Source organism: Diachasmimorpha longicaudata, chromosome 16, assembly GCF_034640455.1.
Source record: "Diachasmimorpha longicaudata isolate KC_UGA_2023 chromosome 16, iyDiaLong2, whole genome shotgun sequence".
Lineage (NCBI taxonomy): Eukaryota > Metazoa > Arthropoda > Insecta > Hymenoptera > Braconidae > Diachasmimorpha > Diachasmimorpha longicaudata.
The window spans coordinates 5,707,778-5,735,454 of NC_087240.1; the positions used below are offsets into that span (position 1 = coordinate 5,707,778).

A 27,677-nucleotide genomic window follows, 5' to 3' on the forward strand; every position below is an offset into this window, starting at 1 on the left:
TGAGAGACATATTAAATTCAAGTTTTCAGTCTTTTTCCGATTTACCTCTAGTGGAGCCGAATAAATTTGAAAATCACGAGAAGTTTACGCAGTTTGTTTGCTGCCAGCGTTTCCGTCAGGACTTATATCCTCAAATGCCCTCTCCACAAGCAGCTGCTTGTGTATCAACGCCATTTATGAACCGAGCAGACTTGGAAACAGCAAATAAAGAGCCGAAAAACGGAAGTGACCGATACCCGGAGGTTTAGATATCGTCTTGAATTCCGGGACAGCTGTGCGACATCTGGGGATTGCGCTCTCGTCTATTATTTTACTTTTTTCCTAGGGTTTGTTGTATTAATCAACAACGAAGGGGTAAAATGAAAGTTCGTTCGTCGTATCTCATTCACTGCTGGAGTATTGAATGGCTTCGAATCATCAAAGGAACATTTTAACCAGAAATTTCCTCAACTCTTCCCTCAAGTTCTCCTGTTTTTCTCTCGACAGAGAAAGGAAAATCGCCGATCAATGGCTCGAGGAATTGATAAAAAAATTGCTGAACAACTTCTCTTGCTCCTGGAAACATTTGTTGGAAAAAAATTCAAGGGATTCTTTCCTAGTTCGGTTGAACAGTCGATTCTTATTTTAGCCCAAATAAAATAGCTAAAAGACTCGGGGCTGGGTTTAATAACGCGTGACAGCGTCATGGTTACGGCGAGTAATGACGGTCTTTAGGGCGCATTATGCCCAGGGTAAAATTGTCGGCTACACGTGAGGAGGTTTTGCCCCGTAACTTTGTGTTTTTCGACTGCAGGAAAAAAATATTGTGACGTTTATTTTTAGAATTGTGAGCGCCCTTTTTGTTTCAATTTTTTTTATCTCAAACCCATCAATAACAGGGCAAAAGGTAAAAAAAATAGAAAAATATTATCTAGAAGCAGAGTAAACAGACTAGATTACCCAGATCTAACGATTATTTTTCTTTTCCTAAAGAAAATTCCGAAAACTATCGGACTTTGAATGGATCGAGAGTCGACACAAGCCAATGTCACGGTTAATTTCAACGTTTGTTACTGTCACCCCGGGTATTTTTGAAAATTATTTGAGAAAATATGTGAGACGATATTTAACGCATTCACTCCGTCCGGGAACTCGTGTCCCACGAATTGTTGACAAATGTGATGGCATTTTTCATCTAAATTACCATTGAATTCTTGAACATTTTTATCGTACCATCGCATCACAAATATTTCATATTTTTTGATTGAGAAATCAACGAAAATTGGGGAGAAAACATTGAAAGAATATTTAATAATCAATATTCATTCAAATATTTAAATTAATACTGAATGAATTGAATATCTGATATGTGATAGAAAAACGAGAATTTCCTGAATTACTCGCCGAGGAATTTTCACCTCTTCCCTAGCATCACTGTCCAAACATTTGGAACATAAATAAGGCACTTGAGAGAAGGGTCTACCGTTGTGTCCCTCCCACAAATGTTAAAATATTTGTACGGTAAATGGAAAACTACCGTCGAATTTCACGCCTATCCTGTCTAGTCGACATCCCTGAAATGCGTTCGATAGAGTATTTTGGGTATGAAACTATGTTCAGGGAGATTACGTGGAGACGAGGGAGATACGCGTCACTGCTCGATTAATCTGACTAGATGAGGAAGATTGTGAAGAGCCATGACTTTGAGTTCTGAAGACCGAGGGACGTATGAATGACAAGAGCAGCGAGGATTACGCAAAGGGGATTTTGGGATACACCAAGAAGATGAAATGGTGAAAGAAAGAGATTGAGCTGGGGGACAATGAATGGATGAGGAAAAAATATGCATTTCCGTTCAATTCACTTTCCTCATATGTATCTTGACTTCACGAAGGTCGTCATATTGATTTTACCCGAGAAATAATTCCGACTAATTAAAGATGAAGATCGGAATTCACGTCATGATGACAGTCATATGCAAATGAAGATAAAATTGTATTTTTTTCTTTTCTCCCTCGAAGGAAAGTGATTGACATTCTCCGCCTCTCATGTGCCTCCCAAAGAGGTCTCTAATCCTCTCGAGTCTTTATGGTGCATCGATGGTATCCTTTGTGCACTGAATACCAACACAAGTCATGGAAAACGTCCGCCAACCCCTCTTAATGGATCTGCGGACAGACGCCGAGTACTTATCCATTCTCGAGTATTTTATCTCTCTTGCACACACGAACGGGGAATTAGTAGCTGTCGTTTTCGCCCCCAGGAGCACCCGGAACGACTTCCCCGACGTATATAACACGCGTTAAAAAAGATATGAAATTGTGTTGAGGGTATAAAGGAGACGACGACAGGATAACAGATATGCAAGACGACATCCGTAATGTACTTCGTTTTTTTTCGGATTTGTTTTTTTTTCCCCGTGCCTCGCTGACGACATTTATTCATGGGGCTTTGTCAGTGTGTACGGTGACTGTTATAAATGGATGAAGAGGGGAAAGTGATTTTTTTCAATCATTCTTTCATCTTAGAAGGAATTTTTTATGCGGAAAATTGACGACGCACTTCTGGGGCCCCTCTGTCGCACGACACCTGACCTCATCCACTGAATTCGCTCAATATTCAATAATAGATTGACTCATAATCATTTCAATATGTTTTTTTATCTCACTTTCATCAGGACATTAAAATTTTATTTCTGCGTAAAACAACCTGAAGCTGATAAAATCTCTTTGTCCTCGATATAAGTACAAGCTCGTTAGTGTTTCGACTCATAAATTAAAATTTTTGCGAGGCCCTGGAGTTGCAACATTTCATTAAAAAATACATTTTTTATCTCCTTTTTAAGAGGATCGCGTGGCGAGTTTAATTGGCCACTGTGTAAACCCTCGTTGGGTTTCTGCCCTCAGTGTGGTCCCTAGAACCTCTTCCCCCACGTCGTACCCTCTGTAGCGCGTGACAAATGGCATTCCAGGGAGGCCTAATCAGGTGATGCTTCAGAGGTGCCCAGAGACGGAGGATTAAAAAAAGTGCTCTGGATTAAAATAAAAAATGACGACCGTAGAAAAAAAATATATACCAAACTACGAGTTCAGCGTCACGCAATAGTATCCACAATGCTCCTCGAATGAGAGATGAAAGAGAGATGGGGGGAGGATGAGTGTATCTTGATACGACCTCTCGAACTGAGAAGAAAATAAATGAGAACCCAATGGAGGAGGGGAGTGAAAGAAATAAATGCGGAGGTGGATAGTGAGAGGATCTAAAAATATCCACGACCTTATGGGCGCAGGCGTTACGAACTCAAAACGTTTCAGCGGCTTTCCCCGGTCTTTCCAGGGCAGATTCATGTTTTACCGGCTGAGTTGGAGATTATATTACTCCAGCAGAAGGTTTCGCGTTCAAAATCCAGGTGAGTAACGGCAGCGATCTGACTATTCGAAGTCATAATCGATCAGAGGATGTGCTAAAATTTGTGCTCAAATGTTATAACAAAAATGATGATATCTCTCTTGGATTCGGAAATATTGCGCAAAAACTGTGGGAATGTTGGAAAAAAATATTTAGAAAAGACTTTGGAGGTACGTAAATATATAAGCAGAAGCTCCTTGAACATAAAGTCCCTTTGGAGTCTCTGGAATCCCTCTCAACTCGTCAAAAAGACCACGAGGTTATTAAATGTTGTGGGTAACGGCGTGAAACGTGCCTCAGTTCGCTCGTAAAATTTTTGTCAGGGCGAGAAACGAGGAGAAGAGAGAGGTCGAATGGCTGTAGCATAACACAGGGCCAGAGAGTCCCTTGGCGGCCGGAGGGCGATTTGCGACGGCCCTGGGAATGGAGACTGATATTTTTTCGCACGAGTATTCAACGATTCGTTCATTGGTGCTGTGCAGATGACGGGGACTTTAAAATCCTCACACACATTGGAGAGTCAAAGCTTGCGCTGTCCCACCAGCCTGGCGCCGAACAATAATAATCGCTCACCCACGCCGACGAGGATTCAGGGTTTTTGCAGCCCCGGGGAGGCTGGGGATCTATCCATCTAGAGTGAATTTTTGGTCAAACAGAGATCAAACCAACAGATTATTTTTCCTTCGGAAAAAAAAGAAAATTAGACTGATGAGAAATGGGAAAAATGGCGATTTGTTTGAATATTTCTTTTCGTTTTGTCCCCAATTCTTCTCTTCAACTCAGAAAATCATTCATCTACCCTCTCAAAAATTTTCATCAATTAAAAAAATTAATTTTCCGTCCATTAACTCCGAAAAATTGAAATTCTCAGAATTTACAGTCACCCAAATAATTAACTACACGCTCATTACCATCGAAATCTCGTCTACACATCAGTCACTCGTAAAATCTCCCCCGTTTCTGGGTCAATGGCCTGATGAAAGAAACTTACATCAGTTTTCTCGTGTCGAGAGCCCATTCCCAAGGACAAATGCACAATAAACGTGACCTACACATTATGTGCAGCAAAATGAAGTGAATGATCAGCGATAATGACACCGTTCTTATCGATCAGGAGCACGAAAAGGGGGATCAAATGGACTGATCTCTAGACACGAATTGGGGGCTGAATCGAGAGATAGTGTTCGTGTTGTATCTACGGAAGACATAAATCCCTCCCACCGATTCCCTTTGTATTATATTTGGCCAACGAGTCTCATCGTATTTCAACATCTTTGCGTAAATCGCCGGAGTTTGAATGATTTTCCAGATGGCAGAGCCTCGTGGCAATTTTATCAACGTTATCCCGCATATCATTACGAAATAATGGGAATTAGAAAGAGGAAAGATGGAATGCGAATCTAGCGTAGATTAAATTCATAGACGAGTGCGAAATATTTCAGAAGATTCTTCGACCATCAGGAAGTTGAGAAAAAGTTAAATTGTAGATGAAAAAACTCCTCATTTGGGCCTCAAATCAATCAATATTTTTTCAGCCCCTCAGGGGGATGTTTTCATTGCCGGTAAAACCATTTTCCATTTTTTTATATCTGTCAATACAATTACAAAACAGTTCCACCATTTTCTCGCAGTCATTGCTCCCGCTACCTGCATCGATAATTGGGTTCTGTCACCGATGAGTCGTGCCAATCACATAATATCGACTCTGATACCTTCCCAGCGTCACGTATTCTACCGTGTCGAAGTGAATTATGATAATGTCCTTTACCATTTCATCCCTCCCATTGAGAAAAAGCCTAACCCCGGGATCACCATGGGGCAGCCGCTTGTCAGTCGGGTAACCCATGGAGATTTTCACCCGGGTCAACGCATGGGCGAGGGATGACTCCAGCACACGCTGAACACGTGGGGACTAGAGACTCCATTCGTAAAACTGGGGTTGCCCCGATGACTCATCCAACAGCCCCATGAACAGCCTCATCCCACCCTCCCTCGCCCCTAGACTCCTCCACTCTCCTCATTCACCCGGGGGGCATTCATCCTGATTGAAATTATATTTTCCTTCCTCCAGACATTCTCTTCCTGCTCCCTCCACCCTCCCGCCCTAACCCTGACAACCGCAATATAAACCCTCAAGTGATTGCAGTTGTCATCGGCGAGATAATGACGCAACACCTTAAAACGCGAAATTCGAAAGAAAGTTTCAAGCCAAGTTTTAACGCGAAATAAAATAATGGTGGAATACTGCAAACTGCTAACAGTGACAAATGTATTATTCCAACTCCAAAACGAGAAAGTGAAAATGTCTTAAATTTTACTTGAAAGGCCGTGAAACTTGTTTCAATGCTGCACGGAGTGAGAAAAATCACTGGGTCAAATATGAATCATGAGACATTAAACCAAACAAGAAAGAATTGAGGCTGTGGGCACTAGTCGGGAAAAATAACCTCATTTATTATCTCTATCCCTTCACTTTTCATGTGTCCAGTACATTTTTTCCTTCGTATAAACCATTCTTTACATTTTTCTTCGCGGGAGATAAATGATTGAATACGAGGATCGATATAAAGCTGGAACGGGCGGAATACTAAGGGATGAGAAGTTATTTCCAATTAAAAAATATTTTTCGACCACCAAAACCGAGTCAGAGGAACTTCTCTATTATTTAGTTGATAAATTACGTTGAGAATAAATGAATAATTCTATTATTGCATGTGTCTCTCCCCCATGAACCGGAAAACCATTTATCTCCGTCCAACACTCCCGAATTTTTTAAGTCGCGATAATCAACTCCGTTCTTCAGTTCCGGCCTGAAATTTCCATAAAAAAAAAATTCTCTCGAGCACCAAAAATTATTCAGAGAAAAGTATTAGAGGTCCAGCTGGCGGCCACTCGGCTGATTCATCCGAATACAACCGGATAAGAAGAGAGATGCGCGCGCATGCAACTTGGCGCGCCTCCGGTTCACGATCTTGCGGTGTTGTCACGTTTTTTTTTTCCTAGAGATAGAAAAGGAGCGTTCACCCTTATCTCGTGAATACACGATGAACTGAAATTTATTTTTCGCCGTGTGAACAGAATTTTCATTGAAAAAAAAAAAGGGAAAATTATCCGCTATTTCAGGAGGTGCAGGAGAATGCCAGGGCTAATGGTAGTGTTTACCACTACTTTGATGCCAGCATATGCAGATATTGTACCTTTGATTTATTCAAAACAATACATAAACTCGTGTTATGTCTCTTTGTCCCTCATATCCGTGGGAGAGACTGTAGCGAACTTTCATGTAAATAATGTGCACTCGGTGCAACAACTCGTTTAGACATTTTTTTTTTATTTATTTATTTATTTCAAAGCTCATCCACCACGCAATATGCTAATGCCAATGTTCGTGTATTTATTGCATTTTGTGATGTACGTGGAGAGCCGCTATTTATCATACGAAAACACTGGACAGAATTGAGTGCCACAACTGGACACAGTTCACTGCTATGTTTTCTACGTTCCATTATACACAATGTATTTTACAACTGGAATAGTCGTGTAATCGTCGAGGTAATGGTACACCCCCACCGAGAGCTGAATTCTATCAAATTCTGTTCTATCCGGAGAAATAAGTGAGAAACATTTTGCTTCGCGGTGGGTTGTGGCGCAGGCGCGTAATTGCGAAGGCGGGTAATTCAAGGAGTCGACAATGAGCTAATTTTTCATCAAGGGATATCCCTGTGATAAACAGTACAAGCGAAGGTGTGACGATAAGTGTTCAACTAATGAGAGAACATTTTCAGGGAGTTCATCAAGTTCATATGACTAATTTAACCAGCTCCGTACGACTCTTTGTCCATAAACACGAATAACGAATGGCGATTCCCTTTTTGCCGGTGAGATTTGTGACCGACTATATCCGGTAGCCACATGGCCGTAGTTCCAAGGAAAAGGCCGAGTACGATAAGACAAAGATTGAGTGCTCCTCAGACGTTCCTTTATCCAGGGAACGTTATACCGAGATAACCCGGTGAAAATCCCTGACACATCCAGAAAGAACTTTATCAACGAACCCTCAGACACCAAACATTATGCCAAAGATTGACATTTTCGAGAGAAGAAAATATTTTTCAAACGGTATTACCTCCACCCTCATCCCAACTTCTACGCAACAACGAACCAAAAATATTCAATTTCCACGGACGTAGAGCCATTAATAACATGTGAAATGAAGCATGCATCGAGTCATGTCACGTACCATGCCCTCGTCGATAGAGCCATCCTCCTCGAAGTAACAATCGTCACTCTCATCCGGTGTCACAGCTACTTCCGGCGACTCTTTAACGTCCTGACGTCTCATCCAATCCATTCTCAAATCGTTTTACCCCAAAATTAACCAAATAAATTCCCGTAACGTGAGTACTTCACCACCGAACACAAATTAAAATTGTCATATTGACCACCTCAACACTCGCTCGTAAAATCCACCGATCGACAACAACCGATCGATATCCCAACATTCACCGCTAAACGTCAGAATAATTTCTACACCACTCCCTTAACCCTTAATTCCTGTCAATTCAATCAGCTCTCAATTGAATCACAAACAAATTCACCATCACAAACTTCAACGTATCAAAAAAAAGGCCCTCAAAACCAGCACGTTCCGCACAAAATTAATCAGCGACACAACGTATTGTGAAAAATATTTCCGGCCGATAAAAAAATCATCGGAAAATTCAAATAAATATTTTTCCCCCGCGCGCACGATGAACAACTTTATGAGAGATGTATTCGATGCGGTGCAGCTGCAACTGCGGACAAACGGGGAATGCTGGAAGTTGGACTATAGCGATGGAGGATGGCTCGGAGTAGCCGGCCGGAAAGCAACGGCTGCTCCGCGTACAAAACCCGGCACACGCAGTTGGAACGTGCGGGACAGAAAAGAGGAAGGGGGAATGACAAAGCGTACGACAAAAGTGGAAGGGGGAGAAATAGAGGGGTGGGATGAGGGGAAGATGGAGAGAACACGCGGGGGCGTGCGAGGATAGGACCTCTTTCTTTAATTTTCGGTTGGCTTTTTATGCCTGTCCTCCTCTCGCTGATATATCACCGTCCCCCTCCCCCCCCCCATCATCGTGGCTTCCCCACCCCCCTTTCCCTGGCAGCAGCGCTGGTTTTTCTATTTTTTTTACGCTGATTTCTTTCTCTCTTCCGCTGGTGGACGGGGGCATTGGGCTCAGGGACGATCCTTCCAGACGGCAAGGAGGGAGAGGGGGTGGAGTTTTGGGGGTAACGAGACAGCGGGATTCCCCTTTGGCTGGTTGTCTATGCGTGTGTCGAAAGGGATTCGAAAGAATAGGGGGATTAATGATCGATTGCACTGACGGATCGACTGGGAGTAATTAGGGAGGTGTGTTGGGGGTGATTCCGGGGGTGAATTTTTGTTTTGGGGGGGAGTTGGGATTTGGGGAAGTGGAGAACGATGGGATTTGAATGGTAATACATGTTAGTGAAGGGAAATGTGTAGAATTATTGTATCGTAGCGAAATATCGAGGTGGTGGGATTAATCGATTTTTTTTTCATTCCCGTGAGTTGGTATCTCCTGCAATTATTAATTTTTGATGGATTTGTTCCGTTAGATTTCACGTCTAAATCATAATTGATTGAAGTACAATTCCCTCAATGAAACCAATTTTTTCTGTCAGTTGTCCCAAAGTTTCAGGACTTGTACTCGCTTTTTTTTATCGCACATTTAAGTTAATTTGGGCGAGTCCCTTGTTTTTCTTTTCTAGTCCTCTGCTGAATTGAATTCCCTCTGAACTGGAAATAAAGTTGCAGTTGGTATCGATTGTTATCGCACTGCAGCACGGGGAACACCTTTCTCTTGTGGTTTTTATCACCTCGTATTTTTTTAGCTTTATTCGATGGGGTTGATTCGATACGTGAAGTCAAATAAAGAGATATTCAACGAATGTCTCGGTTGTTGAGAGGTTTAGGCGAAAAATTTATTGCAATTTTTTCATAGCTCATCAGATTCGCTTGAAAATGGGTCTATAAATTTTTTATGCAAATCTCCTGGCGCCAGAAATGCTATCAATGATATTGTAAATTCCACCTCACAAATTTCTCTGCACCCCTTCCTCCCAAGGCCGTTCTCCACTGAATCCACCAAAAATACTCCACGAAAAACAGATTATCTATTGTTATATACATTGTTTGAAATGATAAAAAAATAAAATGCAGTAGAGTTCCAAACCAAGAACAGGGAGGGAAGGGGGTTGGGGCAATATTTCGGGGTCACGCGTGGCTGCCTCTAATGAAATACCGGGTGATACATCCCTGAGTTGGGTGCCCTCGGGACTAACTGGTTATATACATTGGTGGGGGATGTACAGTTGACGGAAGGCCACGACGTGAAAAGAGAGAACAACAGTTGAGGCTGATAATTCAAGGGTAGAACTACTGACTCTCTCTCCCTCTCTCTTTTCCCGGTTGCACAAGGGCAGAGACGAATGGCTAAAGGGATCCACGAGTGAGATGCTACGTTGGCAAATGCGTTGCCCATGGCAACCCATGCGCAACCCACCAATATGCTACAAACGTGTGCCTCTTCGGTGAAACGTTTCTCGTATGTGATTTCAACACATCCAAATACTCATGCGAAATCAAATGTCATTTGACTTGGTGTGGGTGGCCGAAGTTAATTGATTTAGCGTTTGGACTGTTGGAAAATGATGGACTCGAACCCCATTTTCCATCAGATTGGGTATAAAGAGAACTGGATATCGTGACAGAATCATTAATTGGTGGAATGTTATTATTTCCTCAGCATTGTGCGTTTGAAAATCATTGTTATTAGACTGTCCTCGATGCAATTCCTAAATATGTCATAAAACCCGGAAAATGCGAATGTAGCCCCTCAGCAATTTCGAAATATCTTGCATTTCTGCAAAGCCAACAGAATGCAAATGGAGTCACGCCAATCTAGATTGACAAATCAGTAATTCGCCCCCCCCCCTCCTCCTCCTCCTCACCGCCTCGCGCATAATGAATGTAATAATGGCACAAATTATTGTCGTCATGATAATGACGGCATTTCTCCGGAGTCAACAGCAGAAAACAAAGACCAAACAACACATGATGTTTACACCACAGCTAAATGCACTCGATTGCAAGTTTTATCGTACGACTAGGTAACTAGTTCGTGGACTTTATCAGACCGGAAGTGAATGGGTGAGTTACGAAAGATTGTGGCTGACTGTGCGGCTAGATCATGCCATGTGATAATCGTGGGTAAAACTTGAGAATAAGTAATTTTTATTTATTGTTGATAATATTGTCTGTCCTGTTCAGCGTGTATTCAACATATACTACTAAATAAATATCCGATTCTGATTGGAATTTTTTTAGCAAATTTTTTAATCAGAAAACGCTGCAACTCATATCTCTCAATGATTTAATTTTTCAATGGTGAAAATCGAATTATAGTATTGTTCAGTGATTTATGATCTCATATCCCCTGTACATAAATATCCAATAGGCGATTCACGGTGCAACGGTTTTCCCACGTAATGACCAGGGTACCAGAGATATACAGAGTCAAGGGCGCACTGGGCACATCCCAAACGTGTTTATGGGTTATCGTCATGGATGCACGGATGGGTTGAGGGAGGGTATGGGGCTGGAGTCTGCCAATTAAGAGCGCTCAACGCCGTAATCTCGGATACTTGGCGATATGCAAATGGCCCTATTGGCCAACGGCTGTTGCTCCTAACTCTGGCTATACCCAGAGACCGCAAGTACTAACTGTTTTTATCGGGCTTTCAAAGCTCTTTACCATTCTCAAAACGACGGATGCACGCGACTGTTATTCACAGGGGATGAGGGGATTTGATATTTGCTGAGGTGTAAAATCAAATTTCTGAATTCCCCATAAAATCAAATATATCGGAAAGGGGAATATACAGTTTATTCTGTCCTGTTCAAATGAGCAAATCAAAAATAGCAATTAATGACTTCTAAACTCATGTCGTCTCGCCTAATGATTTGTCGTGCTACGGAAACTACAAGGGACGCTCAAAATAAATTGTCCCAATTTATCTGATGCAGCTCGAGCCCGAAATCTCTCTCCGCATTTGCAGCAAAGCTCAGTCCATGAATTTGAGGAGTGTTTAGAGTGCATAAACACCCACTTGGGCATTTCGTGGAGATAAACCGCGAGATTAATGCATGAATAGCGGGAATATTCCACAGTACGTGAACCACCAAGAGCAATAACAATTCTCACACGGGTGACTGTCTCTCCACCAAGTGAAAAAAAAAATAGATAAATCAACGAAAAAAAAATCTTTTTCTTTTTAAATTCTGTCTTTTTTACTTTTTCTGGTTTTGCGTTTCAGTGCACCATAATCGTTTGCGTACGTAGAGTGTCTTGAGCGATGTAATGCAGCGGAGGCGCATGAAATAGCTCTTTTCTGTTGTATAACACCCGCATGGAAGCTCTCGTTTTATATACAACGTTCTCGTTGTAGCGTTTAGAGACGGGGTCGCGGCCCGTTTGAATTTAATGCACCAACCTATTCTCCCCAGATCCCCCTTCCCCCCATCCCAGTCTCTCTTTACTCGTCTTCTGAACTGCGTATGAGTTTTTTTTCTCATCAACATAACCCCGGCTAATTTTCTACCCAGGGAAATCTTGTCGCAAGGTACAATCTCGCTGTTTTAGTTAAAATTTTGGACTAGAGTTCGAACACTTTCTCTCACCCGGTGGCTAGTCGCCCCCCCGCAGTGTTTGACCGCCTACCGACAAAACGAATGGCACATTGGTATACCCTGGAGATTCACTTTGTCGAGGAAGTGAGAGGAAACTATTGCTGGAGGAAACAGCCAAGTCGAGATAAAATGGTAGATTATGGAAGAGATGAAGAGGTACAGGATTCACTTTGTCGTCGACAAACGAAGGACAATGGTTTGTTGGGGAATAAAAATGAGGGGAATTTTACAAATGGAAGGGGTTCGCGACCCACAAAATGTATCAAAATAATCTCGTTCCCATTCTCTTCTTCACTGTCCATCACAAATTAATTTCCCATTAAAAGATACTTCTGCTGATGAGAATCGAATAGCCGCGAAATTGCTACGAATCTCAAGCCAACAGTCCCATAACAAAGTTCAACGATCTAGTTATCGAATGGTACATAGTTATAAACTCTCGTTAACCCGAGCACTCAAGTCCGGACAATTCGGTGCGTTATTAGACTCGTTGATCTCCGCCAATCTCACTGCTACTATCACAACGCAATCGCGAAGAGAAATAATCAGTAAAAATAAAGTAATTATTTTCAAAAAGGTAAAATTTACTAGAATTCAAAGTCAAATTTAATATAATTAAAATCATGTTGTATTTTTAATGAATTTTTCGCTGTGCATTGAATTCACGGAAATGATCGGATGATTCGCTGAACATAAGGGTCTAAGAGTGATGCTGCACGTGTTGCAGTAGACAGAAGGCGAGGATAATTCATTGAACAGAAAGATGACTATCGTGCTATTTCGCACGACCAGAGCAATTCGTTTCAATCGTCCATGCACTGTACGGAGTTTAAAACTCGGATCACTAGTCATTCGGGTAATTTGTAACGCTAGAATCGGCTGGTACAAAATACCGGGTTTCACTGTGTTGGAGGGTAAGAGCGGTGTCTTGTAATTGCTCGTAATGACCGTTCAACACTTAAAAAATGGACTAAGTGCTGCCGCTAAAGTGTTGGAGGCTATTTGGAGGAGTTTGTCACTTTTAGGGGAATAAATTGCGGAGAAAATTGGGCAAACGATTGTGGAGAAATGATGGCACATATTTCAATGCGAGAGATACAATTCTATATATTTTTTCATTGATAAAATTGAAAGGCTATAATTATTTAATAATTTTAAATATAATGTCCCCTAAACCCTCGACTTTCTTCAAACTACTCAATTAAAAACCCGATTTAATTATCACTATTGGAATAAAAAAAAACTAATTTCGCCTTTGAAATGAAATTTTTCCTGTATTCATCAGACCTTGAAAGCCACGTGGATTCCGCAAGGAAAAAAAAATGGAAACAAGGAGTCGATGGTCGCACGAGTCCAGTGTAGGAATGCGTGGAGATATTCGCGATGAGGGAGCCCCCGAGCGAATCGCACGAAAGGGAAGCGAGAAGAGTTGAAAGAAAAAAAAAGGCAGTGAACAAAGAGGCCTGGTACACAATTTGCTGCGAGAGTAGAGCGGCTTGTCTCACCTCGTATTATTCGCGAAGGCTCGTTGAGAGCCACAAAACTCTGAAAATTTTGTCGCCAGTTGAATACAGGGGTTTCAGAGCCTAAGGCAAGACGAGGATTGCCCTCGTTATGATCTCATAATTCTTAGAAAATACGATTCTACGAGTGAACGATAAATAAAATAAATAAAAATCCTTTTGCCGTCTTTGACCCAAATATCTGCCGACGAAAGTTGAATAAAAAATAGAATAAAAATAGAAGCGCCGTCGAGTCCCTTTGGAGGTAAAAATAAAGTGGGTAGAATAAGGATAAAAAAAATGTCGGAGTAAAAATTCCCTCGTGAAAATAAAATTAAATAAAAAAAAATTGGGAAAGATACAACAAAGGACTTCGTCTAATGGAACCCGAACAACCCGAGAGGCCTTATATGGTTCGTCTCTTGGCGGTCAGGGGAAGAGCAACATCAGAAACCCACAACGGTGTACCCGCAAACTCCATCCGGACCCCTCTACCCGTTTTATCCCCCTCGGTTTACCTCGCGGGTTTCGTCTCGCTTCTGCAAATCTCAGGGACCCGTCCACGACGCCAGATTTAGACCGAAAATACGAGGGAACTGGAATAAAATTTAGCCTCGCGAGAACATGGATAATTCTACAAAGTAATTTTTGCGAATCGAAATATAAAGTCCTTTTCATAATTTATGGGCATTTCAAATGAAATTTCTGAAAATATTGATTTAGTTCCTTTAAATCCAATTCACTGTTATTATCAGTGACACCTGAACCCGGTAAAATCACATTTGTAATAAAGAAACTAATAATTCAATTGAATTCAAGAATTAGGAGTCTTTGCGGCGTGGAATTGGGGACATTCAAAAGCGATTAAATTTTAGAGTAATTGAAAATTAATTGACTATTGATCAGCACCTCAATATCAGGCTCATTAATGGAGGTGTCAATAAATTAGTCGAGGTGTCAGATGGTATACATCTGATAATGATTCTTAATTAGGTTAAGATAAAATAATGAATACCCGAGATTTTCGAAACAATATTTGGAACATCAGACTGATTAAGTCGCTCCCCGCACCCTAAAAATAAAAAATCCTCACCGTAGGAAGAGCCTCCGTACCGCCATGTTTTGCACCCCTCTCCTTCCTCCTGCCGCAGCCCTGGGAGCCCTCTCTCTGCGGCAGTATCCTGACAGGACCACAGGACCTGACCAGTCGATACTCATCTCCAGAACTCCCCTTTTTCCTTCTGAACGAGCCGCAAAGCATGATTGCAACCCCAAACTCCCCAAAAAATGCAAAATCCTCACGATCTCGTCGCAAAAAATCGTTCTCCAGTTCCACCACCACTACAATAACACCTCCCAAACGACCCCAAGAACTCGAACGGTCTCTTGTTGTAAAAATAAATCGAGTCAGCGGTTAAAATTCATCGAAGTGCAGTTGTACGAGTCGACCGCTTGTTTCACTAACATCTCATCGTGTTTCCCGGTTTTTCATTTATTTTTCTCTCATTTTATATCGTGTCCCCAGGTCGTTCTCCTTCGCCCGAGTTCTCTCTCCTTTCTACGGGTCCCAATGGCGCCAGCACCGGAATTCCTGCATCTGTTTACTTCACCTCCCTCCACTGTTCCTCCATCGAGTCTCTTATTTTTCAATCGTATCCCTCCGATCTCCATTCAAATTTCAATTCAGTTAAATTCACTGCAATTCCCCCACATCCAGTGTCACGTATTGATGATTGAATTCATTGAATTTATTCAGAAAAATATTCCGGAGTTCCCTCCGCCAGGTCGATCGCGGTCTCGAAATCGACTGGAAGTCGTTGAATCCCGCGGTCGATAAGACCAACCAGGGCGACCGGGTTATCGACCCAACCGATCAATTCTGCTGATCAACGCTGATTGAACACTTCGATCGGGTGAATAATAACCGCACAAATCCTCCGACTCCAATAAAAAAAAAATTTAATCCTCCGACTACCGTCAGTGTCTTCACCGCATCTGGATCAATTTTTTTTCCCCGCTGGAAAATACCACTCAATCCATCCCTAATGACTTCGCTAATTATTATTCCACTTAATAAAAATAGTCATGAGGTTCCAGTGCTGGTGTGAATGTGTGCAGATTTGCGAGACTGGTCTCGTTAAATTAAAAAAAAAAATGAATCACCATGAACTCTGGAGTCCCTGACCCTCCAATCACACTGAATCACCTCTTCACGCTCGGGCGCAACGTAACCGAGGACGACACACCCTCGTCGCGCCGAGCGTCCGCTTCCCGACCTTTGACCCTCTCCCCTGAAACGGGGATCTCAACACTCGGAGGAATTAATTCACCTGTTTGATGGGCTATTTCATTGATTAATGATATCGGTTTATGGTATTTTGGAATTGGAGAGAGGGGGGATGAGGTGGAATTTTGTCAATGGACAATTAAACGGTCCTCAAGACTCGACGCTGTGAGAGTCGAGAGTCGACTGAAGGCTTATGCCTTCACGGTTATAGTGGCCGAAGGAGCCCCACCACGTTGATTTCAACAACACCCGGTCGCGTGGCAGAAACCACAGCGGATACAGTGTCTCTCAAAATCGGGTTTTATGCACTCGATACCTGGGTGAGGGGGTTTTTGATTGATTTCTGGCTTTTCCATCCGTACGAGTGCGATCGGATTGAGGTTATCCGAGTACTTTGCCAGTTTTCACAATGGAAACACTGGATTCAACTGACTTTTGGTTATTTTTCATAATTTATTATATATAGTATATTATATAAATGATATGATGTATGTTACATAATATATTATACATAATATATCATGTATAAACGAATAAAGTGAAATTTCCCAGTCCCCATCACGATTTTCCTTCTAAAAATGTCTGAACACGTCCGGAAATAACTACTTCGCAATTCACGGAGATAAATCCTTTCTTTTCGTCTGATTATTCAAAAAAATTTATCTTCCCCGAGTTTTTACCACGTAATGAGCAATTTTTTTTCATCTAAGCAAAGACAACAATTCAAGTGCAATATATTTACACACCTGGGAGCGAACTTGCCTCTTCAACAATTGCTCATGAATTCTGTAATTACAGCAAAAGCCGAGAGTAATGAGTGCAATTCAGCGGTTTAAGTGAATCTACTTTTTTAATTGCCCCACAGAAAACATTAAAAATCGCGCCCATCTTTTGTTAAGTCCGAGTATATGCAACCCAAGGACGTACCTACTCCTTTCAAATACCATCTCGATGGTCTGTGCAGTCTCTCCTTTTCCCTAATTAATAATAAATACTTGTTTGTCCTTGACAAGTTTTTCTTAAACGTTTACCGTTGATTTATACCCAGTGTTATGTCATCAAATACCTCGAGAGTCGGAAAATTCTACAACTTTTTCCTGTTCGTAAGGTTTAAACACGGAACAATAAACTCGATATTTGCATAGAATGTGAATAAATATTGAAAAGTAAATGAATTTCCTAAAAGACATAAACAATTGATACACTGAATTATTGGAATGAATTTCTGAAATATTTCTCGACATTTCGTGTTATTACCCAGGTCCACTGATTTTTTAAGGTTTTTTGAGAAAGTATCGTCCAATCGTCCAATCACCGAATAAATAAACAAAAAAAAAAAGTCCACCAATCGAACAAAAGAAGTCCACGTATGCAACATTCTGAAGAAGCGAAAAAATTACTCTACTCTTTCGTCACTCCCTCACAAATACTTCCTTTTATGAATGTTGAAAGGAGCGCGAATGAAAAAAGAAATAATGAGAACACAAGCGACAGTTGGTTGTGAGTAATACAAAGTTTAGGTGACCGAGTCGCCATTTGCATCAAAAGCGAGTGGTAACGAGGGGGTATAAGAGCAACTCCAAGTCACCCCCTGTAATTGATGGCTCGCATATAATTTCCCGTCTGAGTCACCTGCATCCCCGCAGCTCGAATCACCAATTTGCCCCCATCCCCCGGGGGTACAAATCGAATCTATCAATTACCTGTCTCTCCATTAATTTGCCAATGATTTTTTCTATCACGATTTTTGTTTTTCAATCGGAAAAAATCAGCGAGGAGAGCCAACCAAAACGATATGTTGGATTGATTGACTCCAGCCTATTATTCCGTTTTAAGGGCTGTTTTCATCATCACCAGTGGCTTTTCGTACCTGGGAACTCGTCGTAAATCGCTGAGTGATGGAGTTGGCTTTATGGAACGCCACGAATGTTGTTTTGATTTATAAAGATGTTTGGAGAGGCCAAGGTGGAGAGATGGATGGCATATGTTTCGATTACCGTCACGGGAGCCCAAGGGAACGACCATTTGAAAGATAACCGCATCGTTAGAGCCTCGTAAATGTGCTCCGTCACATCCATACACGGCACGTGTGGTTACTGAGATAGTTCTGGGCTCCCCCGGCATTGACCTAATGGGAAATTTTAGGGTGGGGAGTGAGGATTATTGAGAAATCATGAGAATGAACTTCTTTCTCATGAAAACACAAGGGATTATTCAACCACCGGTGGAATGACTCGAGCTCGAACTCGAGCTTGATAACAATTTTTCTCCCCCCAATGGAAATGAATTATTGGAATTCAATACCGTGGCCCTTCAAAAGACTATTCATAAAAATTGAGAATCCCTGTACCGCAGGTTTTAACCTGGCAGGTATACGCATGCGTTTGGAAGCGACAGATGTTTTCTCATCGCCAACTGTTGCTGCTTACACTACCTATACCCTCAAGAGTAGATGGCCAGAGTGTCCACGTTCTGATTTACCGTACGAAGAAGTGAAAAAAACCCGTCCCTTCATCGCACTCGTCTTATTTTTTGTAAATTACTCACAAGTCATCCACACGGGGTGAAATATATTGTATATTGTATATGATATACAATATGTTATGTATTATCAAGTGTAACGAAATTTTTCCGGAATATTTACGTCGCCCCCCGGAGCGACGATGAAAAAATATTTGGAAACAATTATAATACACTTTCCCCTTTTATGCAGAAATAAAAATCAAGGGGAATGTTTCGTTTAATTAAAAGAAATGCAGAACTGGGAGATTTAAAGTCAGAGATTGAGGAACACCTGCTCGCTACGGTTATTTAATTGCTCACTAATTACTGGATCTTGAGAACAAAAAGTTTTATGAGTACCTGATACTGAAGAAGTTAAATCATGATTGAATTTCACTACCATTGTCCATTCTATCCACTGGCCATTCTTGACATACTCCGATTTAATCGAATATTGTCAATATTTAATTAAAAACCTCAGTCTTCAATTTTGCCTCCCTCATTCTTATTACTTCTTAATATATCAGAGAACAATTAAAAATTATGTTGGCAATTCCCTCTCTAATGTCACTCATTTGCTGAAGATCAATAGAAGAAATAAAATGAATAAAAATCGAGGACTATCAATATTTTCATTAATGTAATGGTATGATGTGTCAATCTCTGTACCGATCACCCAAAAATGACACAAATCTGTTGTTCCCCAAGCAAACCAACAGCTGCTGTGTCCACACTGCTCATATCATTTTCCCCCGTAATTTTATATTCAATTCGCGAGATTTATCGCCGGATTGAACGTCCACTGTAGTTCTTATTACGACTTATTAACCAGCAGTAAACTGCTGTACAGGCCCGTCGACTTGCAGAAAACCGGTCACGATCGTTAGGGCCATCACCTGCTCCTCGTAACTTCTCGTCCTTCTTTGATACTGACAAAAAAAAATCCCCAAAGGCAGAGGGATCGAGAGAGTTGGTCTATTTTCCTACCTCCATTTATTTATCTCTAGCTTCCCAACACGTGTAATTTTTACTATGTATTTTCGATTCCACCTTATTCGTATACCATTTTATCTTTTACAATGGCCCTCTTGCTCATTCTTTTTTTTCGAGTTTTCGAGAGCACAAGGAAATCTCAGCGCGTGAGGGGGAGGCGATTGCTTAACGACGCCAACCACCTGCCTCAGGATGGAACACGTGCTGGCCACCGAGGGACAGCTGCTGCATTTATTTTCTATGTACGCAGCTTCTCTCGTCTCAGCCTCACCAGAATAAAATCGAATAAGAACGAGTTTCGATAATTCGTGGATGAAGAGGGTGGGACTTTCCTCGAAGGCCATCGAGGGCACCCCCTTTCCTACCGCGATTTTTTTCGCGAATTTTCGCGGGATTAAATGTCACTAGGAGTGGACGGACTATTCCCTTTTTGAAAGATATATATGTATATATCGCTTTTTATGGGGGAACCTTAAGGGCGTACACTCAAGGGGATGTTTTCATACCCACGCGCCCAAAAACGGAGACAAAAGTGCAACAGATGGCACCCAGAAACGCGTGGCCGATTTCTCCTCAAGATAAGTGTGTTCCTCCCTTCCTCCCCCGCCCCCTCCAACCCCCATCATCTCGAAGGTACTCAGTTTCGAGCATCGAACAAAACTTCTGTTGGAACCCCAGGGTCAATATTCCGTCAAGATTCATATTTCCAATTAGAAATTCACTATCAAGAAGATTTTCGTGTACGAGGAATAAAATGGGCAGTTAAGCAAAGGGTTCGTTCGGGTTTGGCAAAATGGTGCTCAGGCACACGTGGCATCATTAAGTTTAATGTTCCTCATGGCAGGCTCTGCTGAGCTAGGATAACAGCCTGAAGAGAATGAACAGTAAAGCTGTTACGGTTTTTGTGGGGGATTAACAGAATGAATTTGATGGGCTCTTGTACGTGCTCATGAAAAATTAATACAATAAAGTATAATTAATTTTCTATTACCAAATTCTGTGTTTGATACTTTCCAACTACAAAAAAATGTGTGAGTGAGGAGAGTGCTACATTGAAAAAATTATGGTGTGAAAAAAGTTAAATTCCACGTCTTCGCAATTGTAAACCAATCAGCAATCGCTGACCAACTTAATGATAAATTATGATACAATGATTTTCGTCCGATTTTTTTTTGTCATCTCAATTAAATCCAGACTTCAACTTGAAGATTATCATCAGTGAAATTGACATGAGCGAATGGCCAAATAGCCTTGAGCCTTAAGCACTCCTGACACAAATATCCCAATTAATTTTCACCCAACAATCTCCACAAGTATTGACCACTGATCGATTCACCACCACCAATAATTCCGCAATTATCCCCGATTCTCCCTAATTACGTCACCCCACGAGATAATCGTACATCAATTATTTTTTCACGTCGAGCCATTGGTGTATCCCTCAACACGGAAGCGAGTATCGCGTTACTCCGGAGGATGGAAGGAAACAAGGACACAAGAGACGCCTAAAAGTGCAGCTGCTGGTCTGATGGGGCACGTGTACATCAGTCCACTCGAGCAGTTCTTTTCTTTCCATTTTCCTCCCTTATATATTTTTTTCCCTAAGGTTTCATGCTATCTGATGAGCCAAACCGAGACATGCGAAACGATAGCACATCACTCAACGCCGAAATATAAGTGGATAAACGGTTAATTAGCCAAAAATTTCTGGAAAAACAAGTCCTAGAGTTGTACACGAGACATCACAAAAAATAAATCCAGGTCTCCTCTCCAAAATTAATTGCAGTCTTTTCTTTGTCTCATTTCGAGGTTTGGATACGAAACGAGAGCGATACCAGTCTCGCTCTCGCGTGCAGCCCTAACGAGTCCAAATAATATTTTTTGAAATTAGCGAGCAGTTGGATGATGGAATAAAGACGATTGTTGTAGAGACAATTGCAATGCTGAGAAGTGCCTCGCGTGTTTGAGATACGAGAAGAGGATATGCAAAGCCCGCATACCGATAGAGAATGTTTATGCCGGAAATTTGGGTGAGTGAGGGACGACTCAATGTAACAGTCGTTTTCTTCATTCATCATCTGTCATGCGGGGGATTATGATTGTCTTGATATGGAGTGGTTAGAGAGCATTTTGATTGGGACACGAAATGATGGACAAAGGAGATTGGAGGCTTTTACCTTTCAATTATTAATGGAATGTATGGGACCTATCAATCATTGCAGCTCCGAGAAATTATAAGCGAGTTTTTTTATTTATTTTTATTGGGCGTAATTGAGTCAGTTATCTGGTTATTTTTAATTTAGACTTGAGGGGAATTTTATGGAGTGTTTGATATTATTCGATCAATCAGTCTGATGCGGTGGGAGGATGGAAGTGGTTATTTATAGGGGAGATAAACCTGCCGACGTGCTCACCAGTTGTAGAAAAATTGAAAATTATTATTTTCAGAGTAGAAAATGGGGGTAATGGCTTACCAACAGCCACGTTCACCATCGTAGTTCATACGCCACCGCTACGAACTGTTGCGGTTGCACTTCACAAGGGTGAACAATCTCTCCTATAATCTCTGGTACCACGGAAATCATTCGAACTCTGCTTTCCGCGATAAGACAGAAATGTCTGGCCATTCGTCGGTAAAACAGCGGTTAAAAAAAATTTAGTGAGTTTACCAGCGACGGTAACGACCACTTCGGCTATTCCAGGACAGATGGCGCCCGCAACGACAAGTCCATTTCAACAATGACAGTTATAAACAAAGACAAAATGAAAAATGTTTAGTCGATTTAAAGTTCAAGGCAAAGAAATGAGACACTTCCGAGAATGAGTGACTGGAAAGTTTGAAAAATTATAAATTCGGTCTTTGAGAATCGATAAACTTCCCGAAAACAACAATCACCGGGGCTAGATTTACAGAATATGTAAACTCAGATAAAGAATTTCAACGGCTCATGAAATTCAGCGTAGCCGAGTCAATATTGTACGAGACGAGGAGCGATTAAATTATCACGACCGGCTGAATGAACGATCGATGCCCTTTCCCTCAGGAAAGCAAACAAAAAAAAAAATCACTGGTGAACAAAATTAAAAAAGAAATCCACGATTACTCGCAATGAACATCTTGATTGCTATCACATCATGACCAGTGCATAATTCTCGGGCGAAATGCACTCTCGAAAATTGCGTGCCAGTGGTTTATTAAAGTCTGGCGTGTGAAAGAGATAGCAGGAATGAAATTTCCATTCTCAGTTCGCCAAAACGTATGAATTAAACGATCGTGTTGCATAACTCATTAACAAACACCTCTCGATAGACCGATGTGATCAAATTTACCAGGCCCGTGTTGATTTAATGTTGATGAAAGCCAGGAAATAAAAATATTGTAACCAAAGAAAGATCAGAACACTCCTGACAAGAATTCAAAGCAGATTTTTTCCCCTCCTCCCTTTCATAAGGACAAGTGACCAATCTTTTGTGAAAGAACAATTCTCTCCGGATTCAACGGATCAACGATTCACCTAAAGTGTCTCTCACTGATTGTGCAACACACTGTGTTCAGCACGTCCGTTGTCCACCTCAAACATTTCGATCGTAAAATGTATCGAATTGAGTAAATCGAAGAGAGTGAATTTTGCCCAACAATTACCGGGAATGGAATTGACAATGGAAATTGAGAGAGACAGAGGTACAGCGAGGTCAGCGACCAGCGTTATCCGTTCCGAGTTGCCAGGTTATCGATCTGCAAGAGCCGCCTTGACCGACCTCCGTCCGTGTGCCAAGTGCAAGTCCAAGGGCCTCTCCGTCACCCTTCAGCCATTTATTATCGTCAAAAAGTGTATCAATCCAACACCTTCTCACCCCTCAATTGATAAACCGAATTAGTCTATCGCGTCGCTATTATTTCCCGCAAAATAAAGTCCCTAATGTCCTTATCATCATTCAATATGTGAATTCCAGGTGCGAGATAAATCGCAACGGCATCCGAATCGATAACGCTCTCTCCCTAGTTGTGTCAATAAACTGTCAGAGTAAGGATAAATAATTCTGTACTGACTCCCTCACAAGAAACTCTTTGAATTCATTTCTTATCAATGTTGAAAATGTGAATTCCAGGTGTAAGATAATTCGCGATAATAGATATCGAAGTATTGGAAAATTCTCGACTTTCGATGATCGTTCCGAAATTCTCACAGGAATCATCGAAAGATCTTCGGAATATTTATTTTTCGAATTTATCTAGACGAAATAACTTCTTAATTGACATTCTCCCCAAATTAAATCAAGTTATCGTTGCGAATCGCAACGATCGCTTGAATAGAGCCTCCCTTTCATGTCAATAGACTATTTCTATCGTTCAACTAGTGACTCATAGACCACCGGAAAACTCACTGCCGTGATATTCCACATCGAGCTCCAGAGAATTTGAAACGTGATATAAACCCTTCCCCTGTCAATCGTAGCGAATAGTCGGTTTCCTGGTGACTGTTGTGCGATGAATAACAAATTATTCACAAGAGAACTATTGCGAGCACCATTGAGAGCAAATAGAAGCTGCAGTGATGTATGCAAAGTCTACAAAATTGTAGAAATTTTGATTTTTTTTTCGCAATTAGTATTTGCCCCAGTGATCAGGGTAGAACGCATTATTCAGGCAGTTCACTTGAACATTCATCGATTCATCGATGCATTATATTCATGTAGACAAAATGTTCTTTGCGTTTCAGTGCTCCCTCAAACATTTCGGTCTAAATAGTAGCAACGACTGATAACATTGGTCGAACTCGAAACTACTGTGAATTTATTTGTATACATCAATTGACATCAATTGAGGAATGTCTACCAAAGCAAATACATCGCGTTCAATTCATTCTCGTTTTATGGGAAAGAGTTTGACTGGCGTCAGCATCAGCTAGCTGTACCTAATTGTACCAATGGTAATTAACGCGAATTGCTTTGGACTAGTTTTACGTTGCGGCTCAGTTTTGTTTAGGATTTTATTTGTTTAGCGAACTCGTAAACCCAAATAGAGAAAAATCACACGGAGAGAACGGAGATATTCAATAAAAATTACTCATCTTTTCCGGAATTATGAAGCGAATTCTGCTGGGGGAAAATTTTACCGAACTCTTACAGATTTGTTTCGGAACAGTGCGATTTTATATAAATTTTTCAGATCTATTTCAGATATCTGAAGCAGATTGCTATTTCGAGTGCAATCAATCGGTCGGTGTCTGATTGAATCGGACAAGAGACGACTGAAGAACTTTCCTCTTCAAATGATCCAATTGTAACTACTTGAATCACAAATTTTTTCTTTTTCTTCCCCGTAACTATGGATTTGTGGGGGTCGGAAACGCGGGGGCTGAGTACTAGAGAATAGAGTGACTCACCACTGTTAGACTGTCGAGTTCGCCCAACCACTCGTTGAGAAGTTGCTCAGGATCTGTCTCGTTGTCACTGTCCTCTGCACCGTCATCCTCGTAACGCTCCATTCTTACAAGTTTTCCCAAGTTGTTATGTGAATTTGTCTGTAACAGAGAATGGTTGGGTTTATTCCAACTTTTTCGGAGGACAATTGTGGGTTTAACAGGTAACAAGATTAATTCAAATATTGGTAAAGTTTAATTTCCATAAAATTCCCAGTAAAGTGAAGAAAAATAAAATCATTATAAATAATCGATCCCTGTCATTATAATTTTTCCAAGGAAGAGTAATAATGCTCCTTTCATTGAACCTACCAAAGCATAAATTACAATGTACATCCCCGAAGAGATCACATGATACAGCATATGATCATTACGAAAGTACCGTTGATTTCTTATCGTCTTAATTGCTGTCGCATCGAAACATTCATACCACTTACCCAAAATGCACTATAATTGTTACGCGTCACGGTAGTACCAGTCAAGTTCACGTTAATGAACCTGCCTTTGCGTTAGAGGTGATTCGTCCGAGCGAATAATTGCAGTCATGCAACGATGGGCACGCCGAGCATTTACGACAAGAGAGGCGTTGCTGTACTTCTCCACCCATTTCCATCATAAACCCCCCTACCTTCGATACTCCCAATCTCACAACAGGTGAGAACGAGTTATTAGATTCTAACACCCCCTTTAGGTGAATTATACAACCCCATGGAGCATCCCTTCTGTTAACTGTTTTTACGACTCATGTACAATGTTCTTGTTTGTTTGAGCCGGAAATAGTGGTAATAAAAAGGGAAAAGTTGTTTTTAAAATCATCACGATGAAGATGGAATTTTCGCTGTTTAAAGAATATGTGAATTTTCATTGAGACTAGAATCACCTGTTCTGACGAGTATATTCTCTTTTGAAAAATTCAGTGTGATGATTTGTGGTGTTCTATTGACATAACCATTCGTCATCTCCTACCAGAGATCGTACCAGTGATTCTCACAAAAAAAACTCCAGAATTCGATGAACACAAAGGCCAAGATTAACGATTATAGCACACCATCGATCCTGAAAACCCATTGCTTTTCTCATTATCATTCACCCGCAAATTTAACGGATCTATAGACGGTGTAACACAAACCTAATACCACTTGGAAGGTGAATTCACCATCTCAAATCGACTGTGATTTAATTCCTCGAGTTTTCCTCCATAAATTCCATTTCCGTTCTTACTCCGGGAAATAGCTCGAATATCTCTGCTAGGAAATCTAATTATCGGATTTGACGTCGGTGAATTCTACCGAAGCCGGTAATTTCGGTTAAGATCATTTCCCATCGTTTCATACTTTGAGGTTATGATGCAAATTATGATTTAGTATTAAAGTAAATTAGTTCGATAATATAATGATGTCAATTCTATCGAATTATCAATAAAAATAATTCCTCATGCGTGTGCAAATCTTGATAAATCAATAGACACTGTGATACCACGTGGAATATTGTTGCTGTCTGTGTTCCGTCAGTGGGCGGAATGTAATTGTGTAGAATTGAAAGAACAAGTCGCGTGCCGTTGAACATATATTTGTTGAGAAGTGTGTCGTGAATTGAGGCAAAATTTTCAAGTAACACGATGCAATTTATTCGACATTCATTGACTCAAAGTGCCTCAAACAACTCATGAAAAACAACGAGACATTTGATCTATTGTCTTTCGTGATACATCGAGTGGGAGGGAATGGGCAATTGAATATTGATTTTATTTTGAATAATCCAATGAATGTGGTGAACCATTCATGGACTTTGACTGGAGGTGTACGGTGGTGGGTAATGGCAGGTCGATTAACATTCACCCAGAAAGACAGAGGGGAGAATCGATGGCCAGGGCATTGTCTCGTGCTCTGGTTTGACCTCTTAGTTCTCGGGTCACATGCACTAGGGTAGCTTCCACCAAATCAATTGAGTAGTATTCATCAGCATTTATTCTAATGTCTTGCGATTGACGCAAGTCATCAATTTTGTTAGGGTTTTCTTCGTGGAAAAAAAAAAAAGGAGAAAAGAAAAATATTCAGAGGAGAATCATTGTGGTGAATAAATTAGCAATCGTGACCCCAAAGATTCTATAAAATTATCTCATGTATAGGCCCCTCGGTACAGCAGATAATCCATTAGACATTCTCGAGAACATAGGAAATAAATAACGTCTCAAAAAGTAGGATATCGATTCGGAAATCTGTGTAATTTACCCATGTGAATATATCACCGCGGCCATCACAACCATTCACGTACGGATAATGATGAAAAGATGCAACACATCAACACTTTCGCTTCAATCACATGGCAATTACTCTGACGTAACAATAAAACATTCAATAAAATTCCCGGGATCGAGTCATTGGAATTGATCGTTCGATTTCTCGGACGACCGAGAACTTCCATAAGGTCCTCTCTTTTATCACAGAAAATAGTCGAATATTCCAGTGATATTTCAGGGAGAGTTTGTGAAGTTCAAGTGAGAATTCACGAGAATTACCCCTTGGGGAGGGAGGAGTTGAATTATTGGTTGAAAGAATAATTAAACTGGAGGAGGAAAGGAACATTGGAAACTGGATAATCGATATGAAACGAATATAAACGCTGAAGCTCCGGTTGATGTACATGCGGTCCTTCACGACCTCAAGGCCCCACAGACGCGTACAACAAGCCGCTTAGACCGATTTATCGATCGTTTGGATTAATAATGCATTTGAGACTGGCAGAGCTGAGAGAGGTTTGTGCATCGAGTAACGACCTTCGCACCATTGAGAGTGTCAGAGGTTCTTGATAATAAAATTGCCCCC

The 27,677-nt window shown here is 41.1% G+C and overlaps 1 protein-coding gene across 4 annotated transcripts in view; it reads right to left on the minus strand.

The window, feature by feature from the left end:
- The window catches only part of Pico (pico), an 88,412-nt gene that overhangs the window by 33,224 nt on the left and 27,511 nt on the right, over positions 1-27,677 (minus strand). For 2 of the 4 annotated variants that reach the window (XM_064135826.1, XM_064135827.1), the window contains one exon: positions 24,817-24,954. In XM_064135826.1, the coding sequence (XP_063991896.1) occupies positions 24,817-24,918 (102 nt within the window). In that variant the 5' untranslated portion in view covers positions 24,919-24,954. Of the gene's footprint in view, positions 1-7,627; positions 8,311-14,740; positions 16,118-24,816; positions 24,955-27,677 lie in introns of those variants that run through there. The other 2 variants (XM_064135823.1, XM_064135825.1) reach the window with 2 other exon arrangements.